This window comes from Notolepis coatsorum (assembly GCF_963971535.1).
Source record: "Notolepis coatsorum genome assembly, chromosome: 14".
NCBI lineage: Eukaryota > Metazoa > Chordata > Actinopteri > Aulopiformes > Paralepididae > Notolepis > Notolepis coatsorum.
The window spans coordinates 90,564,894-90,587,118 of NC_140178.1; the positions used below are offsets into that span (position 1 = coordinate 90,564,894).

Sequence of the window (22,225 nt, forward strand, 5' to 3'; positions counted from 1 at the left end):
AGCTGTGATACGCCCTCTAGCCAGCTGTGATACACCCTCTAACCAGCTGTGATACGCCCTCTAGCCAGCTGTGATACGCTCTCTAACCAGCTGTGATACGCCCTCTAACCAGCTGTGATACGCCCTCTAACCAGCTGTGATACGCTCTCTAACCAGCTGTGATACGCTCTCTAACCAGCTGTGATACGCCCTCTAACCAGCTGTGATACGCCCTCTAGCCAGCTGTGATACGCCCTCTAGCCAGCTGTGATACGCCCTCTCACCAGCTGTGATACGCCCTCTAGCCAGCTGTGATACGCTCTCTAACCAGCTGTGATACGCCCTCTAGCCAGCTGTGATACGCTCTCTAACCAGCTGTGATACGCCCTCTAACCAGCTGTGATACGCCCTCTAACCAGCAGTGATACGCCCTCTAACCAGCTGTGATACGCCCTCTAGCCAGCTGTGATACGCTCTCTCACCAGCTGTGATACGCCCTCTAACCAGCTGTGATACGCCCTCTAGCCAGCTGTGATACGCTCTCTAACCAGCTGTGATACGCCCTCTAGCCAGCTGTGATACGCCCTCTAACCAGCTGTGATACGCCCTCTAACCAGCTGTGATGTGCCCTCTAGCCAGCTGTGATACACCGCTGTTAGGTCGCCTGCTAGTCCGGGTGGCTCTTGAGCTTGTGGAACTTGACGCTGTCCAGCCTCTCGAAGCGCTTGCCGCAGTACTCGCAGGTGTAGTTGTAGTGGGCCTCTGACGCGTGCTTCCTCATGTGCCAGTTCAGGGAGGCACGCTGGCGGCACTGGTAGCCACATATCTCACACCTAGGGGGGGAGAAGAGCCGAGTGAATCACTGGGTCCAAGGTTTTTCAAAAGCCACCCTCGATTCTGTGGAAGTTTCCTTTGAGGCCTCTGTTCACACCTCTCCCTCCCCCCTGTATCCTCCCCTTCCTCCCGCCTCACACCTGTCACCCGTTTGCCCTTCGCCACAACCCCTGCCCCCTTTTTCCAGAAGGCAAGCTCACAGAAAGGGGTGGGGGGGGGGGTTGATTCTTCTCCTGGCCAAAGAAAGTCAAGTCCCCTACTAAACTCCTGAACCTAAATTTATGTTTGATAGCAATGTTTTAACAATAGATTTGTATCAAACAAGAAGATTTGAGTTTTCCGTGTGTGGAAACGAACTGCAGCAAAGCACCAAATACTAAACCAACGTCTAAACCACGCCTAAAGTCAGTAGGAAGAGATGCAGGATACACATACAGGAACGTACCATATTGTGATGTACATTTTGAATAACAGCAGAAAAACATGCTTTGCATTGTAGGGTAGATTAGGAGGACAGACGACATTGTAACATGACAGACATACTTATTCAGGCATTGTTCAACACCATCCTCATTCCAAATGATATGGAAATCTTAACACGTGTGTTTTTTTTTGCCTTTCTATCTTTTCCTCCCATCCCCCAAATTTTGTCGTTCTGCCAACTCCCTTCCTGATCGTTGGGCTGCCCTACTGTCGGTCTGGGGAGGGTGTACTGTAGACCATCACATGCCTCCTCCGATAATGTGGAGTCGTCAGTCGCTTCTTTTCACCCGACAGCGAGGAGTTTCACTGGGGGAACGTAATGCGTGCAGAGGTTCATGCTATCTTCCCCCAGATCCCCTCCCCGCTGAACAGGCACAGTAGGAGTCGCTATGGCAACAACTAGGGCCTCTTACCCCACCGGCTTCCCACTGTGGTGACAGGCGAGTGCTTAGACCTTGTCTTGGAAAATATTATCATGTCCATCTGTGTTAAATACATATTCTCTGTACAGCCTTGACTAGTTAACAATAGTTTAACTAGTATACAGCTCAAGACACTAGGGCAACAGTCTGACAGTGTTTCTTTAAACAACAGCCAAAAGGGCCAGGAGATATGACACGGCCAAGGTTATTTTCAACTCCAGTTCTTGTGTGAGACATAACAAAGCCCTAGACCCATCTTTTGTTTTCATTTTCTCTCTAGGGCATTTTTGTTTACCTTTCATTTCATGTCAGATCTGTTATTAATTTCTTTTGACATCGTGTCAACTTTGTACTTTTGGGAGCCAGCCGTGTTTTCCTTTTTACCCCCTTGAATGCCCACATCCACTCCAATGTTAACGTTAATATCGCCTAATCTATGTTTTAAATTATGGCTATGTGTCTAATCTGCCCTGTCGCTTATCAAAGACTAATTTTCCAGTCAACATTGTCATGGCAGATTGTTTTTTTATCGCTTCATTTCCGTTTTCTAGCATTTTGAAAATCACTCGTTTTCACGGAAAAACACATTTTATGATAATCGCCTTTTACTGGAATATTCTAGAACGTTGTAATTTTTCGGCCTATTTATGAATAGTTTTCAAATAAACGCTAGATGATCGATAGTATATGTGTACGCACGCACGCTCGTGCCGCCAGTTGAAAATCGATTCTCCTATTTCCTGACAGTGAGCAGAGTCAAACAGCCTATCACCATAATCACATAAAAGCTTATATCTCTGTGAAAACGAGTCTGATTATCCTAATACTGATAACATAGATTCCTTACCTGAGATCAGATGGTATCCAAATGGTTTATTCCAATTCCCGATCGCCATTCGAAAAAATCGCTCATTTGATTGATCCATCGTGTATACAGTAAAACACATATTCGCAGCGGCTCATTCATTTTCATTGAGTCCAATCCAAAAGGGTGATTTACCATCTGGGAGACGATAGGGGGCGCTTTTTTCACATCCGAGCGCCTGGGGTGACTGGATCTCCAACGGTAGGGACGCTTGATGCAATATGATTTCAGATCGCTAATAAAAAAAATAAACGAATAAAACAAATATTCTCGTGAGTGGGCATTCAACCCGCGGGGGGTAAACACAAGAAAACTCGTGGATGGCATTCAAAGTGTTAATGGTAAGTCAGTCTGACCAAAGCTCTCTGTCACTTTCTGGTCAGACGCTCGTGTGTCTCTGATGATAAACTGATCATACTCTAGTCTATGGCCATGGAAACAGATAATAAACTATCTGAATTTCTACAGCTTCACTGTTTGGCTGATTTAAAGATTCCACAACAACCTCTACGCTACCCAGCCACCCAACAGTGCGTGTTTAACCCTTTCACTGCCACACTACCAAACGGTTAACCCTTTCACTACCACACTACAGAAGGTAAAAAATGTGGAGCCGTGCGTCGAGCGTTGGTTCACTCACTGAAGCGGCGTCTCTCCCGTGTGCGTCCGCCTGTGAACCTCCAGGTGATTCTTGCGCTTGAACGACTTCCCACACGTCTCACAGATGAAGTCTCGGACTCCTGGGGAATAAGAATAATTTTGTTCAATTTAATTTACATTTCAACGGAATTTAATTTCCTTTCGGGCCAACGTGACCTTTCATCAGAGCACATGTCCAGTCTGGATGTACCGTTTCTTCCAGCACCTGGAAATATGATTATAATTTTTTAATTACATAAAATGTACATTTCGTCATTTAGCTGACGCTTGTATACAAGGGGACTTAAGTTCTGTACAACAAGTCAGCAGGAAGGGTACAACTCTATGAACAGTGCTACAGTCTAGGGTGCAATAGTAGTATAGACATTTTAGCATAGTAGGTAGCAGGGGAGGAAATTAGGCCACTTTACTCGCCAAATGCGAGTATTTTTTACGTTTGGCGAGTAATTCATGAAGAGCACTCGCCAGTCTGGCGAGTACTTGTAATTACAAAACAAAGAAAAAAAATCATTCTGCAATCTGCTGATTCGCTCACTGGCACAAGCCGAACTCTGACTCCCCCCTTGATTCCTCCCATTTGCGCCTCAATCCAACCATAACCAATGAACATCATCGTTGTACAGATGCGCTCTAAGCTCCTCCAATGAACACTCATTTTCTAGAAGATGCCGCCCATCTAGGGGAAGTGGACAGATCACTGCGCGCGGACCTACAGACTCCTGCCACCGGCTTGACAACGTAGACAAACTTAGACAAAAACACATCAGTGGATGAAAATAATTGCATGTAGTGTCGTCGCTTTCGGATATCAGTGCGGTCTGACATGGGGGCGAACAACAGCATGCGACGCGTCTCCTTCGAGTCGGATGAGAATGACAAGTCAACCAGGCACCAGCATTAGCCGGCTAGCTACCTAGCATGTAACAAGCTACCATAACGCGCGTTCAACATAGTGGACTATACTGAGCGGCTTTGCTTAAATGCAGCCGAGTGACATTTTATTATTACCGGGTTTCCCCCATATCACCACTCGCCCATTATGCCCTTCACAACGGTGATGTTGTCATACTTGGCATTCAGAATACACCTGCTGAACCCCTAGCGTTGTCGATTCGGTTCCAATGTATCGTCATCTTACAGCACAAGTACAGTACAACCAGAATACATTTGGCATACAACCAGAGTGCAAATGTAACAAGTCAAGTTGTTTTATTTAGCTATTACATTACAGTGAAATGCTTGGTTCTTTCACTGCCCAACTCAGTCCAACCTAGACCAGTCCAACCTAGTCCAGTCCAGCCCAGCATCTTTCACTGCCTAGTTCAGCCCAACCCAGTCCAGAATAGTTCCCTCTTTCATGTTAATATGTGATATCCTAATATTTTGAAGAGTAGAGACAGTGTGATTAATACATGTTGTATGCTAATATTGTGAAGAGTAGAGACTGTTATTAATGTTTTATGCTAATAAATATTTTAAAGAGTAGAGACACGGTGTGATTTTTACTATGATTGAAAATCAATTTAGACAAAGACATACAAAGAAGTAATTATCACAATTAGCGATTTTTTTGGGCTGGTAAAAAATCAGTTTGTCTGGTAAAAAAAATCAGATACTCGCCAGTTGGCTGGTAAGCCAAAAAGTTAGTTTCCTCCCCTGGTAGGTAGTAGTATATGCAAGGTAGATTACTTAGTAGCAAAGTGCATAATAGTAAAAAAAGAAAAAAATTATTAACCCTTCTTTTTTCTTATTTCATTAAATATGTATATGCTAGGGTGTGTGTGTGTGTGTGTGTGTGTGTGTGTGTGTGTGTGTGTGTGTGTGTGTGTGTGTACACCCACCTGAATGGATGATCATATGGCGATGAAGGTGATTTGACAGATAGAACTTCTTTCCGCAGCCTGGTTGGGGGCAAACCTTGGTCCTGCCCTTTCTGTGCACCAGGTTGACGTGGTTCTACAGAGAGAGAGAAAGAGGATTATTATAACCATCAATATAAGAGAGACCTCTAGTGAACTGCAGAGACCCTTGAGGAAACGGTGTCTGCAGGTCACTAGAGGTCTGCTCTCCTCCGGGGGATGGCATCCGTTTCAGCAGAGCTCTGGAGACACGAACACGTGAAAATCGGCAATGTGGCCCTTTAACCCTTTGTCGTGTGGCAGTGAAAGGGTTAACCTTATGTGTTGTGGCAGTGAAAGGGTTAACCCTTTGGTAGTGTGGCAGTGAAAGGGTTAAGCGAAGAACACTCTTAAAGTCCCCATGAAACGGCTCGCAGAATGCTATTTGATTCCACATATTTATGCAGAACAGGAAGCTAGGGAGGGACTGGTTGTGGATATTGATTGGCATTTACAGTAGCCAATAGTGCAGAATGTGCATTACGGGCGACCCATTAGCTAGCAAGCTAATGTTAGCAACGCATGTTAGCAATGTTACGCCACATTAGTAACATTAGCTAGTAAGCTTCAAATTAGTTAAAGAGGCCGAGTGCAGCTCAGTTACAATGTGCTGTAAATGTCATTCCGGAAAACATTTCATTGGATGCTAAATTTGTATATGCCCCCATTTTCCAGGAAATTACAAACTATAAATTACCATTAAGAATACCGGTACCTACAAAACTACTTTTCTGGAATTGTTGGGACAGTCAGACAATCAGTGCAAGACATATGTGATAAAATAACATAAACATACCTGATAACTGCTGATGGCTACATAGACTTGACTGCAGCCTTCATACGGGCAGTGAAACATCTTCAGCATGCCGTCTTCCTCGATGACGGGACCTCGTCTGCTTCTGCTGGACCGGATCCTGAACAAGAGACAGATGCTGTTAGGTTAATCCTCAGGAGCATTTACAGCAACGGTTCTCAAACTGACGGTGTTGTGAGCCAAGTAGCCAAACGTCCTCATCCAAGTGACAGTGTTGTGAGCAAAGTAGCCCAACATCCTCATCCAAGTGAAAGGCAATTTGTGAATGGAATATACCGCACATGTAATGCTATATTATTTTCACATGACAATTTTGAGCTACATTGAACTTTTTGCCTTCACACAGTGATCCTTCTGGTCCCTTATTACTGTACACCTGGAGCAAAAATGTAGTGGTTTGCAGACCTTTAGGACAGACACTGGCCCTGAATCCTCCCCACAGGTGACCCAAAAAGGTGCTAATGAATCGACAAAGACCATCTTGCAATATGATTTAGTAGGGGTGAGGAAAATAGGGGATGAGTGATATATCACAATTATTTGAATCCCATTTTGCTGCAATAAATATTAATGGAATGAGGTGAACAGACTGAAAACATTATCTTATATATATATATACAGTGTATATATATATACACACATATACATAGAAGATTGAGAGATATCGATGGTTTTCATATGTGTATGTAATGTAAATATCTATACAGATATTTAGTTTTAACGGATCCTCTTGTGTGTTAAACTCTGAAACGGTAGAGACAGACGGGGTGCTCTGGGCAGGAGCCAGGGTGGCTAGAAGCGAGATAAGAAGCCCAGTCAAGGTCACTCATAGCTAGGGATAACGTCAACATTCCATTAACACTTTCAATGCCGGAGCTCAGTGCAAGCTTTAGTGCTTCCTTGCCACCACCCACTTCAATGATGGAGCTCTCATATTTGCAAACGCATAAACTATGTCTTAAATTATGGCTGTGTGTCTAATCTGGCCGTCGCTTATCAATGAGTTGTTTGCAGTCAACATTGTCAAAACGGATGGTTTTTTATTTTCATTTCAGTTTTATACCATTTTGAAAAACTCTTGTTTTTTGAAAGTTTCAGGAAAATATAAAGATTATGTGATAAACGCCCTTTACTGGCATATTCTGGAATACACAAAAAACTGTCATTTTTCTGCCTATTTATGAATCGTTTTCAAATAAACGCTAGATTATCGATAGTATATGTGTACTTATGCACGCTAGAGAAGCGAGCTGAAAAATCGAATCTCTTATTTCCTGATCGCACACACACACACACAGGGCACATGCTGATATCTCTGTGAAATAGCTCTGATTATCCTAAGACTGAAGGATTTGGGGTGCTTTTTCAATGTATGTGATGTATAGATTGGGGGGAGTGACCACAGCTAAAACGGTGCCGGGTCAGAGAGGTCGAAGTGCATGCGGACGGTGGAAGCAGGAGACGGTGGTTCAGTAGAGCAGGGTGATTGTTGTGAGGCACACTGCCAGCGAGAGAATGTTTGTTTACATTCCTTGTAAGAACATCTGAGATAAGAGCGAGTGTCTCCCAGAGCAGGAGGGAGAGAGGTTCATCTTAATGCAACAGTGAATGAAACGTTTAATGTGTGTAAAGGTTATTAACGCAGTTGTCATGACAACACGTCGCATGACAACCAGAAGGCGGGGCCGTCGTTGCGACGACGAACATCTATAAGTCGAACGGTGTTTCCGGGTGTAAGGCAGACTAGAATCTGACCAAGAGCGAGTAGGACTGATCACACAGAAGACACTCTCTCCTCTCATTGAGGGGGGGGGGGGGGGGGAAGAATGCCACATCATCACTAGCTTCGGCTAACGCGAGGAGGGTTAGGCTGAAGACCAGGCCTGAACACTATTGGACTGAATAACAAAAGGACGATAGACGAACACACCGAAAGATCATTAGAATAGACTCTTCAAGGACGATACAATTTGATAACATCTGATAACATCTGATTATGAGGTTCTGTTTATAGCAATAAAACAATGCTTTTCCTCATAAGGTATTTCACGGTGTCGAAGTGTCGAATTCTTACGGAGGTGGAGAATTAGTATGGTTTATGGATTGCACTAACGGGGGAGATAAGGATCTTATCCGCCAGTATCGGAGACGTCAGGACCATTAAAATGACACAACGCAGAGGAATTGGATGGAGGGCCAAACAGACGAAGACGTGATACTGGCCAGTTTGATCAGGATCTTACAGACTGGTAAAATAGATTCCTTACCTCAGATCAGATGTTCTCCAAAAAGATTATTCCAATTCCTGATCGCCATTCCAAATACCGATCGCGTTTATTGATCCAATGCTGGGTACTGGAAATATGTATTCCACGCTGTTTTGGGGCTCGGAAATGACTTGGATCCCCTCGGGTGGCTTGGCCGAGAAGTAAGATGAGGATGCTGGATTCACCCCCCCCCATATGTTTTCATGCAATCCATTCCAAATGGGTGCAGTACCACAGGGAGACGATAGGGGGCGGTCTTTTCCCAATGGAACTCAGAGAGAGTTTGCAGCACTAACGTGAGACTAGATTGATGAAATATGAATTAAAATCGCTAATAAAAAAACAAACGACATATCGCGTCGTTGGCAATGAACGGTCGGCATGAATAAACGACATATTGCGTCGTTGGCATTGAAAGTGTTAAGAGATAGGGCGGCATTGCTATGGGCTCACAGCCGTTGCTAGGATATAGACTTTATAGTTGTATAGTTATACGCTGGGCTCGTCAGTTCGAGCCCAGCGCTCCACATTTGCTTTCAGTTTAGCTGGTCGTCCGTACTAATACACATTGGCCGTATTAGGGGGTGGGAAACTGATGGGTGGGGATCGGGCGTTGTGGACAGCGACTCCTACAGGTCGGTTGGTGCGCCTGCGCAGTAGAATCAGGAAGTGTCGGGGGCAGCGTGAGCCTCCCACGCGTTACTCCTCGCCACTGAGAGATCGAGCTGCGCAGGTGAAAAGATGCGACTGCTGTTACCTCAAGTACCGGAGGGGACTTGTGCTATGTATGACACATCCACATATCCACATTGCAGCCAGCTTGTGGGAGGCAAGAAACAGCGTCCGTGACAGGGGAGGGTTGAATTGGATGATACGAAATTGGGATGGGAGAAAATATAGAAAATGGGAGAAAAAGTGGACCAAAAAAAATGATAAGGCATCTTTGAGTAAACTTTGAGTATCATTAAGTATCTTGAGGCTGAAGGCAGAGTGTCCTCTTTAAAAAAAAAAATCACAATATGGTCACCCTTGAAGTCGCATTATAATTCACTTAATAAAATAATGACGAGTCAGCCTCCTAAAAAGACAAAAGTTAGTGACACGACTCACACCGCCGCCGCCAAAGTAAGGACTTTGCTCTGTATCGTCAATCAATGGTCAAATAAATATTTGATTAAGGAATATAATATGCCCTTTTGTATTATTTCTCTGTGTATCAGCAAAATGTATAGATTTTTATGTTAGACATTGAGGGAAATTAAGATTCTCAGATTTTTTACAAACCGCCGCTAATCAACTAACGGGTTAATCGGCAGGTGATGTATGTTGCTCAGTAGTTGCTGATGTCTGCTCAGGAGGTTTGAGTGTTTGCTCAGACCGGGAAAAAATAAGAGGGAACATTGCCTATGAGTTGCTATGACAGCAGCATTAATAACTCATTGACTGCCAATAACGAGTATATTCGTGCAAACTGTGTGAGAGAGTTGGAAATATTGATCCAGAAGGTGCGTTTTCACCAGACTACAAAATACTAAAGCCAAACCGGCGTGGATGTAATGTTACCGGGACATCAGGGGGGAGACATCCCTTCTCCAACTAACATTATTTATTTAAATTGTTCCTGTTAATTAATAATTAACATAAGTAGCATGGTAATAATACGTAGGTTATTGATCAATGAATGTATTGATAAATTAAATATTACAAATGATACACCAGTAGAAGTCATGTTATTTCCTCATTGTCCTTGCTGTGTCGCCTGTCTGCCTAAAAAAAAGAAATAGCCAGGCGACAGAAGTTGCTGCGCGATCGTCGCTCGAAAATCTCCTGCTGTGTGGCTTCTCTCATTCATAACAATGGAAGCGATAGAATTCTGTCGGTCGCCTGGCTTTAAAAAATCGGTCGCCTGGCAAAAATCGCCCACCATGTGCATTGGACTTTATACACATCATCAACATCCTGCGAGTCGGATGACTGACCTGTGGAAGGTCTCACAACTCGGCTCCAGAGGTTCCACTGTGGGCTGCAGGAGCTGTTTCTCATTCAGATCTGTTGGTAGAGAGGTTACGACAACAACAAAAAACACGTCAACGTACAAATCCCTTCAACCATTACCATGTTCAGACAGAGGCGTGTAGGACAGGGGTCAACAGCATTTGTCTTTAGGTCCCAGGATACGTTTTTTTAGATAGAGAAATCTAAATATATCGTTTCACTGGCTTCTATTTCCTGGCTGCATGTGTGCTCTAAAGAGATACTTTCAATATGTCATTTAACCAAAGAAATCACGTCAGAGGGACGCTTACACCAGAGTTCTTCATAGTTTTATAAGGGGCACTCATATGGACCCTACTGCCCTGAGCAAAGACCATAACTAGGCCGTCTAGGACCAGACCCTACTGCCCTGAGCAAAGACCATAACTAGGCCGTCTAGGACCAGACCCTACTGCCCTGAGCAAAGACCATAACTAGGCCGTCTAGGACCAGACCCTACTGCCCTGAGCAAAGACCATAACTAGGCCGTCTAGGACCAGACCCTACTGCCCTCAGCAAAGACCATAACTAGGCCATCTAGGACCAAACCCTACTGCCCTGAGCAAAGACCCTAGCCAGGTCCTCTCTCTCCTCTCTCTGCCCCTAGAAAAGTCTGTGAATGTGAGTGAACGTGTTTAAGAGCGCTGCTCTGTTGTAATTCAAAACTGATGCACTGCTCTGTTGTATTCTCAAAGTCAACTTCCTGTCTGTTATTGCTACGCAACTGCAGCGTGGGGGGAAACTGCCCCCCCTGGTACATTGTGTACACTATTTAGTGGAGAAACGGATAGTTAAAGCGGCAAATTAAAGACAATCAAGCAGACTTTTCTTCAGTCCTTCACAATGCCAAATAGCTGCTGTGTTACGCGTTATACTAATGACAAAAACAGAAATCCAAATCGGAAGTTTTATACCATCACAGAGGAAAAAGTGGCTGGTGGCTAACGTTCGGCTAACTCGCTCTGATGTTGTGGTCGTGGGAATCAGGGTGAGTTTCTTTGACTCATATCTCGCCTTAGAATCACCAGAAAGGCTTTCGAAATAGTGAAATGCCATGTTGGCCTCAATATTTTCAAAACAAATCGTATGAAAATGTTATGAAATGAACAAGAATGTGATAAAACATGTAATAAAAACGGAGCTCAATGCATGGATTTGATGGTAGAAATCCGTATGGTCCCCCTATACCAAGATGGCGGCGGTCTCGTGACATCAGAGTGTCTTCGAGAATGTTAGATACCCTGTTGTATGTTAGAACTATTTTATGTCCGTTCTATTTTATTATTTTTTGCCTATTTTTAAACTGAATCAAACCGCACTTTTTTACTCCGTCTATTCTATTTTTATTATTTGTATTACTGAATGAAACTGTAAATAGAGAGGCCTATTGGGATGCTAGATCCTAATGAGAAACACTGTGATTTACCTTACCTTGCTACTAGGGCTGGGCGATATAACGATAAATATCGCGATATATTTTAATAATAGATATCGAATATCGAAATTAAATTTTTTTTTTATTTTTAATTTTTTGTGAACTGCAACAGGGCAGTTTTAAAACCAGAGACAGTGAACAGACTTGTCTTTCTTGCCTGCAACTTAAAGTAATGGCTTTGCTTGTCCAAATGACAATACTGACCAAATTGAGATTTCTTTTTCTCTTGTCCATTTATTTTGTTTGCTTTCTAATTTAAAATACAGTTTGAAACCGTCTGTACACAGTAGGCTATGTGTGCTAGCAGAACTAGACTCCAGTCACGAGTCACGGTGCACATGTGCGGTGGTTTGTCCACCAAAAAAGCGCCAAAAGATCGAAAATAAACTAGCAGAGCCAGAACTGTTCAACTCCCCTGGAGCCACAGCCAGCAGAGAAGCCTGTTTACTTTCGCTTTTAAACCAGCTGCAGCCTGAGAACTGGAGTGTGAGGGGATGTAACACTAAAGATGGCGGCAATGACAAAGAATTGCTGCAAAATAAACATACATCTGTTGTTAAAAAAAAAAAAAAAAAAAAATGTAATACTTATGACAATTCGATAATTATCGATATCGAGAAATATGATAACATTATCATATCGTTATCGCGATATGATTTTTTTCCATATCGCCCAGCCCTACTTGCTACCTCTATTTTGTTTATGCTCGCTTATGCCTGTCTTTTTTACTGTTGTGAAGCACTTTGAACTGCAACTTCTGTATGAAAAGTGCTATACAAATAAAATTATTATTATATTAGGTAAAGCTTACATAGGAGGTGCACAAGAACAGGATTTGTCTCATGACATGAAACTGAAATTGGTCTACGTTAGTCTAAATGTTTAAAAAAAGGTTCAGTGGATTGTGAAGGGAACAAACCTGCGATGGAGTCCTCTTCCTCTTCCTCTGCTGACCTGAGGTCTGTGTCTGACTGGCAGACCTGGTTGTAGCTCACCACGCCCTCGATGACAGTACAGGTGACCTCAGTACTCAGTACAGCACTCAGTACCTCAGTACAGCTGACCTCCTCTACGCCTCCGTCTCCCATGTTGAGCTGGATGCCGTCCGTCGCCAGAGCCTCGTAGCCGGTGCCCGTGATGATGATGAGCTGGGAGTAACATGGTGAGACATGGACAGTCTTTACAATGATATCTAATATAACATGGTGAGAACTTGACCAATAACATAATATGAAGAGCATTGTGTTAATATATTGGTGCCAGGGTTTCCGTTAGAAAATATTGTTGCCGGTCTCCGTGTCCTGGAAGATTTCAATCTCCCGGACAAATGTGAGAAATTCCAGTCAGTTTATTGAGCTTAAAAACAATTGATAGGCAGGCTATATAAAGAATGACATCCTCAAGGCATGTAGATTTATAATATTTTAACTTAAAACTAGGCTACTTTTGCGTATACAGTCATTATATTCCAAATAAAATAAGTCCCTCGAGACTCCGTGCTGCTGCTGACTTGAAATCAAATAGGTGTCTGTGGGCAGTCGGCCCGACATTAACAGCAGTCTGTTATAATCACATTTTTATGAGCTAACGAATTCCGTTATATTGGACATTTGTATTAATTATATCAAGCGAAGAACTGAGAAATTTGGCAGAGAGACGGCAACATTATCGTGGGGTTCACTGAAACGTTCAACGAAGCGATAAACTAATCCCAATAGTATGCAACTGCAGAGCCTCAGAGCCAGCGGCGCCATCAGGTCCGGTCTGGGGACCGCTCAGCAGCGCCACCCACCCAGTGGCTGAATTGCCAATGGCTGAATTGGAATATTGCACTGTGCGGGCACAACTGTGAGCTCTGCAGTTGCATGATTCTCGCTAAGGCATAACAAAAAATATTGTTTGTTTCCTGTTGGTTGTCAGTTAAGGCCATGGGTAGGTAGGGATTTTTTTTTTTTTTTTTTATTCTTTCCCACGGCGACTATGGATAGGGAATTTCTTTATTTAATTAAAATGTTCACAACAACATGGATGCATGTACTCTGCCAGCATGTTTAATATCCATAATACTAAAGGTTTGACTAAGATTTCTATTAAACTGTATTCTTAAAAAAATAAAAATAAAAAATTTAAACTCAGAAAATATATTGGGTCGCACCTAAATCGGCAGGGTCGGTCGGCAACCGGAAACAAACAATAATTTTTTTTAGGCCCAATCCAGCATCAAGCTCCCGCCCCGCCATTCTCATCAGCAAACCACAGGTCGCGCTGCAAACTTGCTGTGCGCGTGATATGATATAGGAACACACATCGTTGTCATTATTAGACCTGCTTGGTGAAGCAACAATGAAACAAATGTAACTATTTTAATACAATTCAAATTGTGCTTAGAGGGAATTTCACAGGACATTATGACCGGAGATATTTAAATATGTCGGACTTCAACAGATTTCCCTGGTAAAAAAACGGTAATTACCGGACAACGGAAACCCTGATTGGTGCTGTGGCATGTAGTATGTCGTACGCAGTCTTTTTGTGCCGCTGACTATGTTGTAGTACGTACCATCTTACCAACATTAGGGTTGTGGGCAATATGGAAATTCAATTTTTTTTCAATATCAATACATGTATATTAAAATATCAGCTTACTATGTGTTTATTAAAGGTGCTATAGATAAAAATGGTATGTACAGTAATAATAAATAAGATATATATATATATATATTATAATAATACATCCATAGAGCTTTTAGAAAGTATTCCTTTTCCACCCCAAAATATTATTGATTAATGAATATATTAATATATAATTTTAAAAGGATTTGCGGGTCCTAAATTAATGTTGTTTACATGTTGCAGGCATGTATCCCCTCCCTACTTCCCATTTCCCCATGTGGAATGCACCTGATTGGATAAATGACATGCTGGTGCTCTAGTGCGACATCTAGTGGCTGAATGTTATCTATAGCACCTTTACATTTCTGTATTACATGTTTCTGCTTCACCATTACATCTGTGAATATAACTATTTGGCTCTGAGGTCTTGTAACCATTTGACTCTGAGGTCTTGTAACTATTTGGCTCTGAGGTCTTGTAACTATTTGGCTCTGAGGTCTTGTAACTATTTGGCTCCGAGGTCTTGTAACCATTTGACTCTGAGGTCAAATGTCACTGAGAAGGTTCCCTACTGGAAAGAATCTACTGACCAGATAACTCAAATATACAGTGGATATTTATCACGTGATAGATATATATAATAAATATTCATCATATTGGACTGCAACATTTGGTGAAAAATAGAACTTCATATTTACTTAATATAATATATTAATCAAAAATAATTGTATCATGATTTTCTACAATGTAATTGTGTATCATGATCCACAATATTAAAGAAATCTGTGACACGATCATTTATAAATACCAATACATTACCGTGGCCCCCCAACCACCACCACAAATAAACAGAAGAAAGCTGGAATGACTGCCCACCTGCGATCCTTCCAGAGTGGCGCCCTGGTCTGGTATCTCACAGCTGGTCACCACCGTCTGCAGAGCCACCTGCATGGGCAGCGGCGGTACCGACGGGTCGTCCAGAGGGTCCAGTCCGGCGGAGCCGCTCAGCGCCTGGGACAACATGGCGACCTCCTCCGCCTCCTCCTCCAGCCTGTCCGCTAGCGACGCCGTCATCACCACACACTCGTAGCCGCCCATCTCCATCCCGTCCTCTCCGAGTGTCTCCCCCTCCCCTCCCTCTCCTCCTCCTCCAGGGTCTCCCCTCAGATCCTCCGTCTCCTCCTCCGAGTGGAGGTGTTCCCCCACGATCACAGAGTGAAATGATGCCTCCATCCCGTCCTCTCCGAGTCTCTCCCCCTCCCCTCCAGTGTCTCCCCTAAGATCCTCCGTCTCCTCCTCCTCCGAGTGGAGGTGTTCTCCCACCGAGTGAAACGATGCCTCCATGCCGTCCTCCGCCTCTCTCGCCATCACCATGTCCATCTCCCAGACGGGCTGGTCTTGTGGCGGCGTCTCCCCCGAGGAAGGCTCCATGCTGGGCAGGTGGCAGAGAGGTGTGGCCTCTACCCCGTGGTTCCTGGTTGTGTCCTGAGCCCCGGAAACATCCAGGTTTTCTTCGGCGTCTAGAGAGGAGAGGGAAGTAATGAGATAAGATGCCAGATAAGAAAAAGCACATTAGCAAATTAGTAAAAGTTAACGAGAGACGGAACAGACGATTATTTGGTCACGGCAACTACAGCAATAATGAACTGTGAGGATTTGGTGCCATGTACATTCCTAATATCAATTCCGGAACGTAACTGTGGTAACACACTGACACAGCTACCATAACCAAACTCAAAAGCACCGTCCATGCTAGTTAGCTACAGCAAAAGTACAAAACATTTTGTGGTTTGGGGTTGCAACGCTTAACCCAAGACTTAATAGCCAACATTAAATTGTCACACAATGTTAATAAATTGATTGATTGATTGATTGATTGAAAATTGTATTAACAGATTGCAGAATGGGTACACTACAGTACGGCTCAATACACACAAATGTACAACACTTTAACTGCCACACACGAGATATATCGGGTTTCCGATAGTTATGTTGAAAGCCACTCACGAGATTTCTCTGATTATTTTTTTTTTTTAGCGATCTGAAATCATATTGCATCACGCGAGCCTACCCGAGTATACCCGAGCACCGCCGGCGATCATATGTGGAAAAAAGCGCCCCCTATCGTCTCCCAGATGACATAAGGGATTTTGGAATGGACTCAATGAAAATGGATGGGGAAAAAAATCCGGTACTCCACATTTTCCAGTCCACTGATCCAGCCGGGGTTACCACAGTTCATTCTGGAGCCTCTCAGCCCCGCGGAATCATGTGTACTACTGTATCACGTTGGATCCATACACTTATCGATTTTTTCGAATGGTGATCAGGAATTGGAATATACCAGTTGGATACCATCTGATGTCAGGTAAGGAATCTATGTTATCAGTGTTAGGATAATCAGACTAATTTTGATGAAGATATAGGCTGTTTTGTGAAATGGGCTCTTTCGGTTTCACTGGAAAAGTCCAAGAGGAAATGAACACGGCGATTATCCGTGCGCGGCGCGAATGTGCTTGCGTGCACGTATAATATTGATCATCTAGCGTTTATTTGAAAACGATTCATAAATAGGCCGACGAATATCAACGTTCTGGAATATTCCAGTAAAAGACGATTATCACAGAATGGTCTAGAATAAACTGTTTTTTATTTCAAAACGGGTGCTTTTCAAAATGCTCTGAAACGGAAATGAAGCGATAAAAAAACAATCTGCCTTGACAGCACTGACTGGAAAAGTGTTCTTTGATAAGCGACGGGCAGATTAGACACAGCCATAATTTAAAACATAGATTAGGCGATATTAACGTTAACGATATGGAAGAACACAAGACGGCAAGATACAACGTCAGGAGAGCAGTAATAGAGGCAAAACGGCGTTACAGGGATAAAGTTGAACTTCAGTTTGAACAGGCTGACTCTAGAGCCATGTGGCAGGGCCTCAGAACAATGACAGATTACAAAGGCACCTCCCTCAAACTGAACAGTGACATCTCCTTAGCAAATTATCTCAATTCCTTCTATGCGAGGTTTGAGGCTGTGAATAACAACACCAGCCTACAAACCACGGCAATGGGGGGGGGGGGTCTGCTGATGGAGACTCAGTGTTCAGGGTAACAGAGCATGAGGTGAGAAGGATCTTTAAAAAAGTGAATATCAGGAAGGCAGCAGGACCGGACGGCATCCCCGGCCGCGTCCTAAAAGTCTGTGCCGACCAACTGGCCCCGGTATTCACTGACATCTTCAACCTGTCCTTGGAACAGGCTGTCATCCCCACCTGTCTGAAGAAATCCACCATCATCCCTGTACCCAAAAAATCTACGCCCGCTTGCCTCAACGACTACCGCCCTGTAGCCCTCACCTCCATAGCCATGAAGTGCTTTGAGAAGCTAGTGAAGGGCTACATCTGTTCCTCCCTCCCCATCAACCTGGACCCCCTGCAATTTGCATATCGCCCCAACAGGTCCACGGAGGACGCCATAGCCCATGTGCTGCACACAGCAGCATCACACCTGGACAAGAGGCAGGGGAACTATGTGAGAATGCTGTTCATCGACTACAGCTCAGCATTCAATACCATAGTCCCCTCCAAACTCATAGCCAAGCTCAGGGACCTGGGCTTGAACTATGACCTCTGCCAGTGGGTCTTGGACTTCCTGACGGGCAGACCCCAGGTGGTGAGAGCAGGCAACTGCACCTCCTCATCCATCACCCTCAACATAGGGGCCCCCCAGGGCTGTGTTCTGAGTCCCCTCCTCTACTCCCTGTACACACACGACTGTCAAATCATCAAATTTGCTGACGACACAGTGGTGGTGGGCCTGATCTCTGCCAACGACGAGAGGGCCTACCTGGAAGAGGTCAAGGTCCTGGCGGGATGGTGCCAGGAAAACAGCCTCTCCATGAACGTCAGCAAAACAAAGGAGATGATTGTGGACTTCAGGAGGTCGGGGGTCAAGGACTACAGCCCCCTCAGCATCGACGGGGCACCGGTTGAGAGAGTCAACAGCTTTAAGTACCTCGGAGCCCACATATCCGAGGACTTGACATGGACCACACACATTGACAGTGTTGTGAAGAAGGCACGACAACGCCTCTACTTCCTCAGGCGCCTAAGGAAGTTCCAAGTCAGTCAGAAGATCCTTAAGAACTTCTACTCATGTACAATAGAGAGCATCCTGACTGGCAACATCACCTCCTGGTTTGGGAATAGCACTGCACAAGACCGAAGCAGACTAAAAAGAGTGACACGTTCAGCCGAACGCACAATTGGAGGGGGGCTCCCCACCCTCCAGAACATTTACAACAAGCGGTGCAGGGGCAAGGCTAAGAGAATCATTAAAGACTCCAGTCACCCAAACAACTGCCTCTTTGAACTGCTGCGGTCAGGCAAGCGATACCGGAGTCTCAAGGCGAGCACAGAAAGACTCAGAAGAAGCTTCTATCCCCAGGCCATCAGGCTGCTCAACGAACAATGAACACTACACAACAACAACCATCAAACGCACATAGCACACACATCCACACGCACACACTCACTTTAAACAAACACACTGTAGCACCCACTCCCCACACTTTATAGCACACACTCACTTTAAACAAACACTGTAGCACCCACTCCCCACACTTTATATTTATTGATGAAGGATTGCACTACAACTCGTACACCTTACTGAAAATTGTACCTAAATTGTACCTCATCCCATTTCTGCTTTGCACTATATAGTATTGTACATTAGTACACTGCATAGTATTGTATATTATATGGTAACTCAGTTACGTCTATTCTGCATCGAACATTGTACATATGTCTATACTGAACACTGGGACCTCATTTTCTACTTCTAATTTACATGCTATACTATGTTATTTGATACTATCTTGTCTAGCACAGTCTCTGGAGCGTAACAGTAAGAAGCATTTTGTATGAAAGTATTCTGTACTTCTGTATGACAACTATTAAAGAAACTTGAAACTTGAAAACTTGCTCTTTGAGGGCGGTTTTGAAGGTAGGTGGGTGGGTAGGGCGTTCCACATTGTTGTGGCATAATGGACCTATCTCAAACCCTGCCCTCTTTTCTTGATCCTCCAATCACAGCTGTCGCTTACCTCGGACTTCCTCAAGCGACAGCTGTGATTGGAGGATCAATAAAAGGGGCAGGGTTTGAGATAGGTCTATTGCTAAACGTGTTTAGTCCCTTGTTTGAGCCGAATCTGGGTTGAACATGATTTGTGGAGCTCCCTCTGGTGTTGTGATCGTGGTATTCACTGACCTTTGGGAAGTATTTCAACATGTACATGGGTACCTTAGTGGCGTAGTGCATCTTGTAGACCAGGCCCATTGCAAGTTGCTGTACTCTGTCGTCTACTCTAAGCCATCCCAGGTTGTCAAAATGGGCAGGGGAGAGGTGGGTTCTAGGAGTAAGGTCATCTAAAATCTAAATGGTTGTGTGGCTCTCACCCCCCATGCAAGTAGGCTACTACCGACACACCAGGGAAATGTTCTGGGCCACCAAAAGGCCCACAGGATTTATGTAGATTGTGTAGATTGTTTTGCATCGTCTCACTCATTGTAATTGTAATATGTGCCCATGCAAGCATAGTTTTAATTGAAATGAGTCTCAGTGTACTGTTTTGAGTAAAAAGGCCCAACGTTTTGTCAGATATCCTTTGTCAAAAGGCCCTAGAAATGAGTCTCATAGAACTGTAAAAATAGCTAAAGATACTGGTTGATAAAGCTATATATAGACTCTGGATGTTGATGTGCTGGTTGATAAAGCTATAGATTGTTGAGGTGCTGGTTGATAAAGCTATAGATTGTTGATGTGCTGGTTGATAAAGCTATAGATTGTTGAGGTGCTGGTTGATAAAGCTATAGACTCTGGCTGTTGCTGTTCTGGTTGATAATTCAATGCCATCCCTTGAATCTCTCTGTACCTGCCAGCTGTTCATAACCATTGGCCTCCTTTCTCCTCATCCTGGTCATGACCCCTTTAGCCAACGGCGCCGCTTCTATTGTAATCGCGCTCTCTTCCTCGCCCTCTTTGTCCGTCTGTCCTTCCAGCTCCGACTCGCTGTCCTCCCTCTGTGGCGAGAAGAGGTACTGCACGAACAAGTGGTCGGCGTCGCACTGCCAGGTGGCAGCGGTGGAGAAGCCGGGCTGAGGCTCCAGGGCTCTGAGCGTCGGCTCATGGGGGCAGGACTGGGAGTGTTCCTGATACCAGGACACTAAGCTGTGGAGGCTGGACACTCTCTCCTTTCTCCCTGTGGAAGGAAAAGATATTTACTCATTGACCTATTTATTGAGGATATATTTTGAATGCTTTTATAGAACGCTATATCATTATTTGTTACTGCTTTCATCACTCATATGGTAGTATTTTATCATTTAGTCCATTGATTGATAGTATATTCATGCTTTTAAGTATCTATTGATGGTATATGACTAGAGAGGTGGACTTCCACTTATATACATCACGTCCTATGAGTGTATGAATGGACAATTAGGAGGCGACTGCAATATGTGTATAAAACCCGCCAGATATGACACTCTAAGCTTCTTCTTCTTTCGTGTAACGTCAGAGGTCCAACTCCGTATCTTGTAGCCATGCCCAATGTACTCTGTGTTGGTTTTCTGTGTATCTGTGCAGGAGTTGCTGTTGCACCCACTTCCTCTTCAAGGATCAATGAAGTATCAGTCAATCAATCAATCAATTAAAAGGAACAATGGTTAGTGAATTGGGAGCTTTGCTTTTTCCGGAAACACTCAAACGTATCGGCCTGCATCATCACACCCAGCCAAAGTACCTTTCTTCTGCTTCGCCGATTCCTCTGGAGCGATTTTCTTCCTGGCAGACAAGAATCAAGAGAAAACCTGTGTCATTGTTTAGATACAAGGCAGTCAGTCTTGTTGTAGTAGCTACGACTTGACCATCTGCCACTCTGAAGCGGCTATGCTTGAGACTCGACTGGGACTTGAATATTCTTGAAATATTTAAGTGTTTTTCTTTTCGAAAATTGCTAAATAGTAACTTCTGGGGCGTGGGCTGGTGCTTTAGTGACTTGAACTTGGGCTTGTTGACTTAAGACTCGACTTGACTAACAACACTGGATACCTGGGCATGCTATAGAGGGGTATAAAACCTGCACAATGAAACCCAGAAAGGTGGTCAAAAGTACAAATTGAGTGTGCCTGACTGTCAGTGTCAGAGCTGAAAAGGAGGAGCTGAGCTTTTTTTTCTATGTCAAATGTATACTCTTCTTCTGGATTTTTTTAGTATCACAAACAGTACTGTATTTGAAAATCTGGTACGTCATAAATGTATAGATGTAGCAGTACTGTCTATCTGTATGTCATGTGTGTCATATGATGAATTGAAAATGGGGGACCCTGATGGAAACAAGACGAAAGTCTTTCTCAGGTCTGCATCCTCTTAACAATTGTATGTATTGAGCTGTACTGTACTGTCATGTGCTGTCTATCCTCCTGGCATCCTCTCTTGTTGCAATAACGTCCTTTAAAATGGTTAATAACATCCAACTATTCAGCATCGTAGGGGTAAATGGTGGGACCTACCCGCAGTATTTCTGTTGATACTTCTCCCCATAGGTTGAGTTGAGCAGGATTAGATACTCGGCCAGTCCGGCGTCACTCAGACTTGTGCGCCGCCGCAGCTCGCTCCAGAGCCGGTGCGCCTCTCCCAGGTACACCCGTCTGACGTCGTACTTCTTGCGGGACTCGAGGCGTCTCTGCGCCCGGTCGGAGTCCGTGAGCCGCGGGCGTCCTCTGCAGCGCCTCAACGCCGTCGTCTTCACCGGGTCTCCGGTCTGATGATGGGTGTCCAAGGGACCGTCTTCTGCATAGCGTTCCGCCATCTTGGCAACAGCTGTTGTTGTGATGCTGCCAGAGGAGGATCACGCA

At 44.2% G+C, this 22,225-nt stretch overlaps 1 protein-coding gene across 1 annotated transcript; it reads right to left on the minus strand.

Moving 5' to 3' along the window:
- Positions 1 to 646: 646 nt before the first annotated feature.
- Positions 647 to 22,179, minus strand: znf653 (zinc finger protein 653; the record flags this gene model as incomplete). Its single annotated transcript, XM_084329204.1, has 10 exons — positions 647 to 812; positions 3,224 to 3,323; positions 5,085 to 5,199; positions 5,938 to 6,055; positions 10,202 to 10,271; positions 12,611 to 12,839; positions 15,181 to 15,824; positions 20,242 to 20,568; positions 21,112 to 21,152; positions 21,881 to 22,179. The coding sequence occupies 10 exons, from the start codon at positions 22,177 to 22,179 to the stop codon at positions 647 to 649; spliced, it is 2,109 nt and encodes a 702-aa protein (XP_084185330.1).
- Between the last annotated feature and the right edge of the window lie 46 nt (positions 22,180 to 22,225).